Consider the following 13,799-nt stretch of genomic DNA (forward strand, 5'->3'; position numbering starts at 1 on the left):
TAAATATGGATGTGGAGATTTCTCCCTGTAGCGAGTCAGTGTGGAAACTGTCTCAGCATGACAGAGTTATGACCACCACTTGGATTCCACAAGTGTAAGATCACATATTAATCAAAACTAAGGAAAAGCTTAGGGGCAATGGGAGCACCTTAACCTTATATATTTACCTTGTAAATTCTTCATGAATAATGAATTCATGGCGATGCAAGTTTGATCGAAAGCTGATAGCGATCGAGCTAGCCTTCATCAACTATCATTCACGGCATAAACGTTTTTTTCATGTCAAGTCTAAAAGTGAATTGCGACCTGCCAAGGCCAATCTCTGAGGGAATATTTGTCTGATTAGAGAAAATGGAGGTTTGTCCACGTATTTCCATGTTTGCTGATTGGGAGTAGTTTGGATTGTACTCTTCATCACGATTTAATGAAGAAATAATTAAGTCTCTGCGTTCCGGACCTGTCTTCACAAATCAACCCTGGGTTCACAGAATTCCTGCACGCGTTCCTTCCTAGCAAAGAACTCCAACAACAACACCTCCCGGGGAGAAGACCTTTTCATATTTTGTTACTTCTCTCTTCATATATTCTACCCCTTCACTCATCACATTTTCTTATTGTTTTTGTTTGATATGTTTTCATGGGTTCCAATCACGTCCTCGTATTATTAAGTCAGATTAGTTGTGGGGTCATGAATGGGATGTATTTGTTGCGGGGAGCATTGATTGAAATACAGTTTGTTGTCATTGTAAGAACCAGTAGACCAAGAAGAGGTCACATGGGCTGCTCATTACTCACTGCTTCAGAACGTTTCCCCAAAACAGTTAGGCGGCTATTTATTTACTTAATCATTTATCTGAATTGAGATGGATGCAATTAAAACACTGACACATTGAATTACACACAGTCATCAACCAAATGCGTTGCGTTAGCTTGAGCTAATTTGTCTTCGCCCCTCCTATAAGACTAACTGGTAAACCTTTGCCCATCCTATGAGACTGACTGGTAAACATTTTCCCCTTCTATGAGACTGACTGGTAAACTTTCACCCCTCCTATGAGACAGACTGGTAAACCTTCACCCCTACTATGAGACAGACTGGTAAACCTTCGCCCCACCTATGAGACTGACTGGTAAACCTTCACCCCTCCGATGAGACTGACTGGTAAACCTTTGTCCCTCCTATGAGACTGACTGGTAAACCTTCACCCCTCCTATGAGACTGACTGATAAACCTTCACCCGTCCTATGAGACAGACTGGTAAACCTTCACCCCTCCTATGAGACTGACTGGTAAACCTTCACCCCTCCTATGGGACTGACTGGTAAACCTTCGTCCCGCCTATGAGACTGACTGGTAAACCTTCACCCCTCCGATGAGACTGACTGGTAAACCTTCGTCCCGCCTATGAGACTGACTGGTAAACCTTCACCCCTCCTATGAGACTGACTGATAAACCTTCACCCCTCCTATGGGTGAAGCTGGGTAGAGTTGGAGGAGGGTAGAGGGAGTTGGGTAGAGTTGGAGGAGGGTATAGGGAGCTGGGTAGAACTGAGGAGGACAGAGGGAGCTGGGTAGAACTGAGGAGGGTAGAGGGAGCTGGGTAGAACTGAGGAGGACAGAGGGAGCTGGGTAGAACTGAGGAGGGTAGAGGGAGCTGGGTAGAGTTGGAGGAGGGCAGAGGGAGCTGGGTAGATCTGGAGGGGGGTAGAGGGAGCTGGGTAGAACTGAGGAGGGCAGAGGGAGCTGGGTAGAGTTGGAGGAGGGCAGAGGGAGCTGGGTAGAACTGAGGAGGGTAGAGGGAGCTGGGTAGAGTTGGAGGAGGGCAGAGGGAGCTGGGTAGCGTTGGAGGAGGGCAGAGGGAGCTGGGTAGAGTTGGAGGATGGCAGAGAGAGCTGGGTAGAGTTGGAGGAGGGCAGAGGGAGCTGGGTAGAGTTGGAGGAGGGTATAGGGAGCTGGGTAGAGACGAGAGAAGGGTATAGGGAGCTGGGTAGAGTTGGAGGAGGGCAGAGGGAGCTGGGTAGAGTTGGAGGAGGGCAGAGGGATCTGGGTAGAGACGAGAGGAGGGTATAGGGAGCTGGGTAGAGTTAGAGGAGGGCAGAGGGAGCTGGGTAGAGTTGGAGGAGGGCAGAGGGAGCTGGGTAGAGTTGGAGGAGGGCAGAGGGAGCTGGGTAGAGACGGGAGGAGGGCAGAGGGAGCTGGGTAGAGTTGGAGGAGGGCAGAGGGAGCTGGGTAGAGTTGAAGGAGGGCAGAGGGAGCTGGGTAGAGTCGAGAGGAGGGTATAGGGAGCTGGGTAGAGTTGGAGGAGGGCAGAGGGAGCTGGGTAGAGTTGGAGGAGGGCAGAGGGAGCTGGGTAGAGTTGGAGGAGGGCAGAGGGAGCTGGGTAGAGACGGGAGGAGGGCAGAGGGAGCTGGGTAGAGTTGGAGGAGGGCAGAGGGAGCTGGGTAGAGTTGGAGGAGGGCAGAGGGAGCTGGGTAGAGTTGGAGGAGGGCAGAGGGAGCTGGGTAGAGTTGGAGGAGGGCAGAGGGAGCTGGGTAGAACTGAGGAGGACAGAGGGAGCTGGGTAGAGTTGGAGGAGGGTATAGGGAGCTGGGTAGAGCTGGAGGAGGGCAGAGGGAGCTGGGTAGAGATGGAGGAGGACAGAGGGAGCTGGGTAGAACTGAGGAGGGTAGAGGGAGCTGGGTAGAGATGGAGGAGTACAGAGGGAGCTGGGTAGAGATGGAGGAGGGTAGAGGGAGCTGGGTAGAGTTGGAGGAGGGTAGAGGGAGCTGGGTAGAGATGGAGGAGGGCAGAGGGAGCTGGGTAGAGTTGGAGGAGGGTAGAGGGAGCTGGGTAGAGAAAGAGGAGGACAGAGGGAGCTGGGTAGAGACGGAGGAGGGTAGAGGGAGCTGGGTAGAGTTGGAGGAGGGTAGAGGGAGCTGGGTAGAGATGGAGGAGGACAGAGGGAGCTGGGTAGAGATGGAGGAGGGTAGAGGGAGCTGGGTAGAACTGAGGAGGGTAGAGGGAGCTGGGTAGAGCTGGAGGAGGGCAGAGGGAGCTGGGTAGAGATGGAGGAGGACAGAGGGAGCTGGGTAGAGATGGAGGAGGGTAGAGGGAGCTGGGTAGAGTTGGAGGAGGGTAGAGGGAGCTGGGTAGAGATGGAGGAGGACAGAAGGAGCTGGGTAGAGATGGAGGAGGGCAGAGGGAGCTGGGTAGAGTTGGAGGAGGGCAGAGGGAGCTGGGCAGAGCTGGAGGAGGGCAGAGGGAGCTGGGTAGAGTTGGAGGAGGGTAGAGGGAGCTGGGTAGAACTGAGGAGGGTAGAGGGAGCTGGGTAGAGCTGGAGGAGGGTCAGAGGGAGCTGGGTAGAGCTGGAGGAGGGTAGTGGGTAGAGCAGGGTAGAACTGAGGAGGGTATAGGGAGCTGGGTAGAGCTGGCAGCTCTGGAACATTTCAGTAATGGCTGCCAGATGAAGGGCGGTGTGACGTGTGTGTGTGTGTGTGTGTGTGTGTGTGTGTGTGTGTGTGTGTGTGTGTGTGTGTGTGTGTGTGTGTGTGTGTTGTGGAGGGTGAGTGGGTGCTATAAATCTAAAGTCTAGTAAAACTCTCACTGCAACGTATTGTAAAAAATCTATGTTTTCTCATCTCCAGCCCTCCTTCACCACCACTCTCTCTCTCTTTCCATCACTACTTCCCATCTTCTTCTAAGTGCCCCCCCCTTCAAAAACACCAAGCCCGTCGACCATGTAGCGAGCTGCCGTTTATTTTTAGAAGGGGGTGATCGAACATACAAAGGCTCAGCCAAGTCAAACACATACTGGGACAGCCTGCACTTGTTTTCAGATTCCTCCGACATTAGGAGTGCAGGAACACTGTTCCTGCTGAGGTCCCGTCCACCTCATTAACACAACATTACCTTCTGATAAGCTCTGCTTGGCTTTGAAGGAAAGAGAGTTGAGCTCACTAAAGCACTAAGAGCTAACCACAGGAGGTTGGTGGCACTGTAATTTGGCAGGACGGGCTCATGGTAATGGGAGGAAGAGAAATCAGTACAATGGTATCAAATAGTAAAACACATGGTTTCCATGGTTTCCATGTGTTTTGATGCCATTCCATTCGCTCTCCGTTCCGGCCATTATTATGAGCCCTCCTCCCCTCAGCAGCCTCCTGTTGCGTCAACAGAGGATGACTTGGTAGAGCTACACTGTACTTGACTCTTGTGCACTTGAGATGTGACGTGATGACATAAGATGTAATGACAGTTCATAACAACCTACATGTAAAAAGTGTAGCTGCCTAAAAAATAATGCGTTCCCATTGCTTAGACATGCCCATTCGGCAACATAAGAGCCCTGAGAAAAGATGCTGCTCTTACCTTCACTTCACATGTCTTGTGGCAAGTCAGCCGGCACACTAGAAGATGGGAGAAAAACAGGAATTCAGAGTAAGTTTACATTTCCTAAAAAGTATTACATTCAAGCATTGCTGAGCGGAAGGAAATGCATCACTGAGTAAATGAAAAGAGTGTATTGAAATTCTACCTCGTCAAAGTTTAACATGTTTACTCTATGGTCAAAGTCAAATATTATTGACTGTTAAAGACTGATGCTGCCCACTACCGGGGTCTGGGGTTTGGTGCTCTTGGGTCTGAAGAGAGCAGGATCTGGCGAGAGAGAGCAGGGCCTGAAGAGAGAGAGCAGGGTCTGGAGAGACAGACAGGGTCTGGAGAGACAGACAGGGTCTGAAGAAAGAGACAGGGTCTAAAAAGAGAGACATGGTCTGAAGAGAGAGAGAGAGAGAGTCAGGGTATGAATAGAGAGAGAGAGCCAGGGTATGAAGAGAGAGAGAGAGTCGGGGTATGGAGAGAGAGAGAGAGAGAGAGAGAGAGAGTCAGGGTCTGAAGAGAGAGAGTCAGGGTCTGAAGAGAGAGAGAGAGGGTCTGGAGATAGAGAGAGAAAGGGTATGAAGAGAGAGAGAGTCAGGGTGTGGAGAGAGGGAGACAGGGTCTGAAGAGAGAGACAGGGTCTGAAGAGAGAGACAGGGTCTGAAGAGAGAGACAGGGTCTGAAGAGAGAGACAGGGTCTGAAGAGAGCGAGACAGGGTCTGAAGAGAGAGAGACAGGGTCTGAAGAGAGAGAGTAAGGGTATGAAGAGAGAGAGAGAGAGTCAGGGTATGGAGAGAGAGAGAGTCAGGGTATGGCAAGAGTCAGGGTATGGAGAGAGAGAGTCAGGGTATGGAGAGAGAGACAGGGTCTGAAGAGAGAGACAGGGTCTGAAGAGAGAGAGATAGTCAGGGTATGAAGAAAGAGAGGGTCTTTAGAGAGAGACAGGTTCTGAAGAGAGAGAGTCAGGGTTGGAGAGAGTCAGGGTATGGAGAGAGAGAGTCAGGGTATGGAGAGAGAGACAGGGTCTGAAGAGAGAGAGAGTCAGGGTATGGAGAGAGTCAGGGTATGGAGAGAGTCAGGGTATGAAGAGAGAGAGGGTCTGTAGAGAGAGACAGGGTCTGAAGAGAGAGTGTCAGGGTATGGAGAGAGAGACAGGGTCTAAAGAGAGAGTGTCAGGGTATGAAGAGAGAGAGAGTCAGGGTATGGAGAGAGAGAATCAGGGTATGGAGAGAGAGAGTCAGGGTCTGGGGAGAGAGACAGGGTCTAGAGAGAGACAGGGTCTGGAGAGAGACAGGATCTGGAGAGAGAGAGAGTCAGGGTCTGGAGAGAGTGAGAGTCAGGGTCTGGAGAGAGAGAGTCAGGGTCTGGAGAGAGAGAGTCAGGATATGGAGAGAGAGAGAGTCAGGGTCTGGAGAGAGAGAGTCAGGGTATGGAGAGAGTCAGGATATGGAGAGAGAGAGTCAGGGTATGAAGAGAGCCATGGTGTGAGAGCTGAGAAGCTTGTCTGGGTTTGGTTGTAACTTACGGGGTAGAATAGTCCAAGATGGATAGAGATGAACCATACTCCAAACTAGACTAACCATACTAATTTAGACTGTATTACAATAGATGCTTAGTCTATTTACAGTGGGGAGAACAAGTATTTGATACACTGCTGATTTTGCAGGTTTTCCTACTTACAAAGCATGTAGAGGTCTGTAATTTTTTTTATATGTACACTTCACCTGTGAGAGACGGAATCTAAAACAAAAATCCAGAAAGTCACATTGTATGATTTTTAAGTAATTAATTTGCATTTTATTGCATGACATAAGTATTTGAACACCTACCAACCAGTAAGAATTCTGGCTCTCACAGACCTGTTAGTTTTTCTTTAAGATGCCCTCCTGTTCTCCACTCATTACTTGTATTAACTGCACCTGTTTGAACTCATTAACTGTATAAAATGCACCTGTCCACACACTCAATCAAACAGACTCCAACCTCTCCACAATGGCCAAGACCAGGGAGCTGTGTAAGGACATCAGGGATAAAATTGTAGACCTGCACAAGGCTGGGATGGGCTACAGGACAATAGGCAAGCAGCTTGGTGAGAAGGCAACAACTGACCATCTGGATGATCCAGAGGAGGAATGGGAGAAGGTCATGTGGTCTGATGAGACAAAAATAGAGCTTTTTGGTCTAAACTCCACTCGCCATGTTTGGAGGAAGAAGAAGGATGAGAACAACCCCAAGAACACCATCCCAACCATGAAGCATGGAGGTGGAAACATCATTCTTTGGGGATGCTTTTCTGCAAAGGGGACTGGACGACTGCACCGTATTGAGGGGAGGATGGATGGGGCCATGTATCGCGAGATCTTGGCCAACAACCTCCTTCCCTCAGTAAGAGCATTGAAGATGCGTCTTCCAGCATGACAACGACCCGAAACACACAGCCAGGGCAACTAAGGAGTCGCATTGTAAGAAGCATCTCAAGGTCCTGGAGTGGCCTAGCCAGTCACCAGACCTGAACCCAATCTAAAATATTTGGAGGGAGCTGAAAGTCCGTATTGCCCAGCGACAGCCCCGAAACCTGAAGGATCTGGAGAAGGTCTGTATGGAAGAGTGGGCCAAAATCCCTGCTGCAGTGTGTGCAAAACTGGTCGAGAACTACAGGAAACTGTAATTGTAGTACCAAATATTAAGTTCTGCTTTACATTATTAAGTTCTGTATCAAATACTTATGTCATGCAATAAAATACAAATTAATTACTTAAAAATTATACAATGTGATTTTCTGGATTTTTGTTTCAGATTCCGTCTCTCACAGTCGAAGTGTACCTATGATAAAAATGACAGACCTCTACATGCTTTGTAAGTAGGAAAACCTGCAAAATCAGCAGTGTATCAAATACTTGTTCTCCGCACTGTATATTCATTCAGATATACTTGAGTTTAAAAAAGAACCTCATAGTATTTCTTCTGAAGTAGGATAGAGTGAATGTGCTAGTCCTGAGCACTGATGTTAACTGTAATCTTGTGTTGTATAAACAAGACACGCTGGTATAATTAGTTCATGCCATTTAGTTTATATTTAGACACCTCAAGACTACATTTGCACTAACATTTGAGAGCCTCTTTGATTATTTAATTAAAGGTCTTGAGAGAAGTGACAGAGTGAAAAACCTACAGCACACTCCAACCCTGAGGAGACTCTGGTTCCCATTGAAAACCTACAGCACACTCCAACCCTGAGGAGACTCTAGTTCCCAGTGAAAACCTACACGACACTCCAACCCAGAGGAGACTCTGGTTCCCAGTGAAAACCTACAGCACACTCCAACCCTGAGGAGACTCTGGTTCCCAGAGAAAACCTACAGCACACTCCAACCCCGAGGAGACTCTGGTTCCCAGTGAAGACCTACGGCACACTCCAACCCTGAGGAGACTCTGGTTCCCAGTGAAAACCTACGGCACACTCCAACCCTGAGGAGACTGGTTCCCAGTGAAAGCCTACGGCACACTCCAACCCTGAGGAGACTCTGGTTCCCAGTGAAAACCTACACGACACTCCAACCCTGAGGAGACACTGGCTCCCAGTGAAAACCTACGGCACACTCCAACCCTGAGAAGACTGGTTCCCAGTGAAAACCTACAGCACACTCCAACCCTGAGGAGACTCTGGTTCCCAGTGAAAACCTACAGCACACTCCAACCCCGAGGAGACTCTGGTTCCCAGTGAAAACCTACAGCACACTCCAACCCAGAGGAGACTCTGGTTCCCAGTGAAAACCTACAGCACACTTCAACCCTGAGGAGACTCTGGTTCCCAGGGTCCAGCTAAATACACTTATTTTATCCAGTCGAAGAGCATGGCACTGTTTGAATACTAAAAAGAATGGAGTGTTACAAAGCTATACATCAAGTGTAATTAACACATTTATAAACTATTGATTACTATGTAGAGTTTTATAAGACTATAAATGACAAACCACCCAGCTGTGGAGTAGGGAAAAGGTATATTTCCCTGCTTTTCAGAGGAGTTGGCTAGTATTTAATGGAACTAATGAGATGCTACCTTCAACTTCCTTCAAACTGCATGCAAAGACATAAAAGAGCATCCAGGAGTTTGTCTGGTTCTGGGTAAGTAGGAAGACATGCTAAATCCTAACGTATCCCTTTAAGTATTGCACCAAAGGCTGAAAGTCCTCACCTCATGCACTACCATAAAAAGTGGTTTCCTCTCCACTATATTGTTCTCTGGAATACCACTGAACTGTGCTCCACCCACCCTATCACAGAGTCCAGATACACTGACCCATTCTGTTCTCAGCATGTAAGCCCTGAGGTAACACACTCCCCTGGGGTACAAGGGGAAGACAGAGAGAGGAGGACTTCCATATTGGGTGTGAAGGTGGCTGGCGCACAAGGGCCCAGTCAGGCTTTTCCCTTGTTAGGAAGTTAGAGCTCTGCAGTGTAAACAGAGCAGAAATAAAGGAGAGGGGGAACGATGGAAGAGGGCTAAGAGGGGATGAAGAGGATGGATAGAGGGGTAGAGGAGTAGAGAGAAAAGCCTTAATGTTGACGTCACAGAGCGGGTAGTGGGGAGAGCGGGTAGTGAGGAGAGCGGGTAGTGAGGAGAGCGGGTAGTAGAGAGAGCGGGTAGTGAGGAGAGCGGGCAGTGAGGAGAGCGGGTAGTGAGGAGAGCGGGTAGTGAGGAGAGCGGGTAGTGGGAGAACGGGTAGTGAGGAGAGCGGGTAGTGAGGAGGGCGGGTAGTGAGGAGGGCGGGTAGTGAGGAGAGCGAGGCTGGGGGTAGAGGGGCTGGGGGGAGAGGGGCTGGGGCTATTCCCTCAACCAGGTCCTTTGTAATGGGTCTGGACTCCCAAAGGCATGGGCTGAGCCCAGCTAGAGAGACGGAACAAGGGCTGAGATATTTCCTCTCTCATATGTGCAACACACACACATACAGTACACACACACGCAAAGACAGACGCAGACACTACATTAGACTGTCACAGACATCAGACCCATCATGTACCATGCTCTGACCACTACATTAGACTGTCGTTGGAGTTAAAACCTACAAGGAGGGTATCTCTCCAGGAACAGGGTTAGAGTTAAAACCTACAGGAGGGTATCTCTCCAGGAACAGGGTTGGAGTGAAAACCTACAGGAGGGTATCTCCCCAGGAACAGGGTTGGAGTTAAAACCTACAGGAGGGTATCTCTCCAGGAACAGGGTTAGAGTTAAAACCTACAGGAGGGTATCTCTCCAGGAACAGGGTTGGAGTTAAAACCTACAGGAGGGTTTCTCTCCAGGAACAGGGTTGGAGTTAAAACCTAAAAGGAAGGTATCTCTCCAGGAACAGGGTTAGAGTTAAAACCTACAGGAGGGTATCTCTCCAGGAACAGGGTTGGAGTTAAAACCTACAGGAGGGTTTCTCTCCAGGAACAGGGTTGGAGTTAAAACCTAAAAGGAAGGTATCTCTCCAGGAACAGGGTTGGAGTTGAAACCTACAGGAGGGTCTCTGCCCAGGAACAGGGTTAGAGTTAAAACCTACAGGAGGGTATCTCTCCAAGAACGGGGTTAAAATCTTTTCCAATACTTTGTTGATGTATAAATTAATGAGGTACTCGTGACAAATACTACAATTCACAGAACTCTGAGGGTAGTCAGTCTGTGTTTGCTGCAGCATATTTGATGTTCTGCTGCCCTCTAGTGGTGATCTTGACTCAACAGCATTTCTGCATTTCTTAAACGCCCGGGGCATTCAACATTTTGTTTTTCTTATGTTTTGTATCATACTGTACAACAACTGATGAAACTAACACTGTAAAAAAACGTCTAATTTCCTGATAGCTGCTGGTTGAAAATGCAATCTAACCAGCAGTGGAGGCTGATGAGAGGAGGACGGCTCATAATAATGGCTGGAATGGAGTAAATGGAGAGGTATTAAGCACATGGAAACCATGTGTTTGATGTGTTCCAAACTTATCTGCCAATAACATCCTAGTTTTCAGATTACATATCCCTCCCCACTCTCAGACAGTCCTTATTGCTTGAGAAAAATGTTTTGCTAAATAGCTAGTTTGGTATTTTATTTTATTTTAATGGAAAACCATTACAGAAAGGTACTTAAATGTTACCCAGAAAATATTTGATATTGAGATAAACACGTCTGCACTGTGCCTTCAACTGAACAGCAATTGTGTCCACATTGTCCTTGGAGACCACAGTCTGTTAACTGTCAGCCTGGTTATGTTATCATCTGTCTATTAAACTCTTAAGGATCGGACCCTTTTTTTTAAAAATTTTCGCCTAAAATGACGTACCCAAATCTAACTGCCTGTAGCTCAGGACCTAAAGCAATGATATGCATATTCTTGAAACCATTTGAAAGGAAGCACTTTGCAGCTTGTGGAAATGGCAATGAATGTAGGGGAATATAATACATTACATGCTCTGTTTTTGTATTTTTTTGTACCATCATGTTGAAATGTAAGAGAAAGACCAATATTTGACTTAGGAATCTACGCACAATTTAGATTTTGGCCATCAGTCTCAGTCTGTTAACTGTCAGCCTTGTCATGTCATCATCAGTCTGTTAACTGTCAGCCTTGTCATGTCTTCATCATCAGTCTGTTAACTGTCAGCCTTGTCATGTCATCATCATCAGTCTGTTAACTGTCAGCCTTGTCATGTTATCATCATCAGTCTGTTAACTGTCAGCCTTGTCATGTTATCATCATCAGTCTGTTAACTGTCAGCCTTGTCATGTTATCATCAGTCTGTTAACTGTCAGCCTGGTCATGTTATCATCATCAGTCTCAATCTGTTAACTGTCAGCCTTGTCATGTTATCATCATCATCAGTCTGTTAACTGTCAGCCTTGTCATGTCATCATCATCAGTCTGTTAACTGTCAGCCTTGTCATGTCATCATCATCATCAGTCTGTTAACTGTCAGCCTTGTCATGTCATCATCATCAGTCTGTTAACTGTCAGCCTTGTCATGTCATCATCATCATCAGTCTGTTAACTGTCAGCCTTGTCATGTCATCATCATCAGTCTGTTAACTGTCAGCCTTGTCATGTCATCATCATCAGTCTCAGTCTGTTAACTGTCAGCCTGGTCATGTTATCATCATCAGTCTGTTAACTGTCAGCCTGGTCATGTTATCATCATCAGTCTGTTAACTGTCAGCCTTGTCATGTCATCATCATCAGTCTGTTAACTGTCAGCTTGTCATGTTATCATCATCAGTCTGTTAACTGTCAGCCTTGTCATGTTATCATCATCAGTCTGTTAACTGTCAGCCTTGTCATGTTATCATCATCAGTCTGTTAACTGTCAGCCTTGTCATGTTATCATCATCAGTCTGTTAACTGTCAGCCTTGTCATGTCATCATCATCAGTCTGTTAACTGTCAGCCTGGTCATGTTATCATCATCAGTCTCAATCTGTTAACTGTCAGCCTGGTCATGTCATCATCATCAATCTGTTAACTGTCAGCCTTGTCATGTCATCATCATCAGTCTGTTAACTGTCAGCCTTGTCATGTTATCATCATCAGTCTGTTAACTGTCAGCCTTGTCATGTTATCATCATCAGTCTGTTAACTGTCAGCCTTGTCATGTTATCATCATCAGTCTGTTAACTGTCAGCCTTGTCATGTTATCATCATCAGTCTGTTAACTGTCAACCTTGTCATGTCATCATCATCAGTCTGTTAACTATCAGCCTGGTCATGTTATCATCATCAGTCTCAATCTGTTAACTGTCAGCCTGGTCATGTCATCATCATCAGTCTGTTAACTGTCAGCCTGGTCATGTCATCATCATCAGTCTGTTAACTGTCAGCCTTGTCATGTTATCATCATCAGTCTGTTAACTGTCAGCCTTGTCATGTTATCATCATCAGTCTGTTAACTGTCAGCCTGGTCATGTTATCATCATCAGTCTGTTAACTGTCAGCCTGGTCATGTTATCATCATCAGTCTGTTAACTGTCAGCCTTGTCATGTCATCATCATCAGTCTGTTAACGCCTTGTCATGTCATCATCATCAGTCTGTTAACTGCCCAGCCTTGTCATGTTATCATCATCAGTCTCAGTCTGTTAACTGTCAGCCTGGTCATGTCATCATCATCAGTCTGTTAACTGTCAGCCTTGTCATATCATCATCATCAGTCTGTTAACTGTCAGCCTTGTCATGTCATCATCATCAGTCTGTTAACTGTCAGCCTTGTCATGTTATCATCATCAGTCTGTTAACTGTCAGCCTGGTCATGTTATCATCATCAGTCTGTTAACTGTCAGCCTTGTCATGTTATCATCATCAGTCTGTTAACTCCTTGTCATGTTTTCATCATCATGTGATAATCAACTGATGAGGGGGACAAGTGTCCCTGAAAACAGTACTAGTTCTGTAACAGCACTATGATAGGGCCATTGACCTGTAATGTGTAGGACAATCCAGTAGAGGGTATTGAAAGTATAATGTCAACAACATAGAAAGACTGTTTTCCTTCAGTTTGTAGGATACAGACATGGTGGTCCAATCTACTACATGTTGGGTGAGTGTGGAGCTGAGCCCCTACAGTTGTGTATGTGTGTGTGTGTGTCATCATCAGTCTCAGTCTGATGAGGATTGACCACAATTTCTCAATGACATTAAGGTCTGGGGAGTTCCCTGGCCATGGACCCAAAATATCTATGTTTTGTTCCCCGAGCCACTTAGTTATCACTTTTGCCTTATGGCAAGGTGCTCCATCATGCTGGAAAAGGCATTGTTCGTCACCAAACTGTTCCTGGATGGTTGGGAGAAGTTGCTCTTGGAAGATGTGTTGGTACCATTCTTTATTCATGGCTGTGTTCTTAGGACAAAATTGTGAGTGAGCCCACTCTCTTGAGAAGCAACCCCACACATGAATGGTCTCAAGATGCTTTACTGTTGGCATGACACAGGACTGATGGTAGCGCTCACCTTGTCTTCTCCGGACAAGCTTTTTTCCAGATGCCCCAAACAATCGGAAAGGGGATTCATCAGAGAAAATGACTTTGCCCCAGTCCTCAGCAGTCCAATGCCTGTACCTATTGCAGAATATTAGTCTGTCCCTCATGTTTTTCCTGGAGAGAAGTGGCTTCTTTGCTGCCCTTCTTGACACCAGACCAGACTCACTGTGCGTGCAGATGCACTCACACCTGCCTGCTGCCATTCCTGAGCAAGCTCTGTACTGGTGGTGCCCCGATCCCGCAGCTGAATCAACTTTAGGAGATGGTCCTGGCGCTTGCTGGACTTTCTTGGGCGCCCTTCTTCACAAAAATTTAAGTTCTTGATGATCCGATAAATGGTTGATTTAGGTGCAATCTTACTGGCAGCAATAATCTTGCCTGTGAAGCAGTTTTTGTGCAAAGCAATGATGACGGCACGTGTTTCCTTGTAGGTCTGTTATTTGAA

General features: G+C 47.1%; 1 protein-coding gene across 5 annotated transcripts in view; it reads right to left on the minus strand.

Annotated features, from left to right (window-relative positions):
• LOC110520604 (tensin-1) overlaps positions 1-13,799 on the minus strand; it is a 325,072-nt gene that overhangs the window by 191,932 nt on the left and 119,341 nt on the right. For all 5 annotated transcript variants that reach the window (XM_090230422.1, XM_090230420.1, XM_090230425.1 and 2 more), the window contains exon 3: positions 4,349-4,386. In XM_090230422.1, coding sequence (XP_090086548.1) covers positions 4,349-4,386 — 38 coding nt within the window. The remainder of the gene's footprint in view (positions 1-4,348; positions 4,387-13,799) is intronic.

This window comes from Oncorhynchus mykiss, chromosome 3 (assembly GCF_057628025.1).
Source record: "Oncorhynchus mykiss isolate SJ-2025 chromosome 3, ASM5762802v1, whole genome shotgun sequence".
In the NCBI taxonomy this organism is placed as follows: domain Eukaryota; kingdom Metazoa; phylum Chordata; class Actinopteri; order Salmoniformes; family Salmonidae; genus Oncorhynchus; species Oncorhynchus mykiss.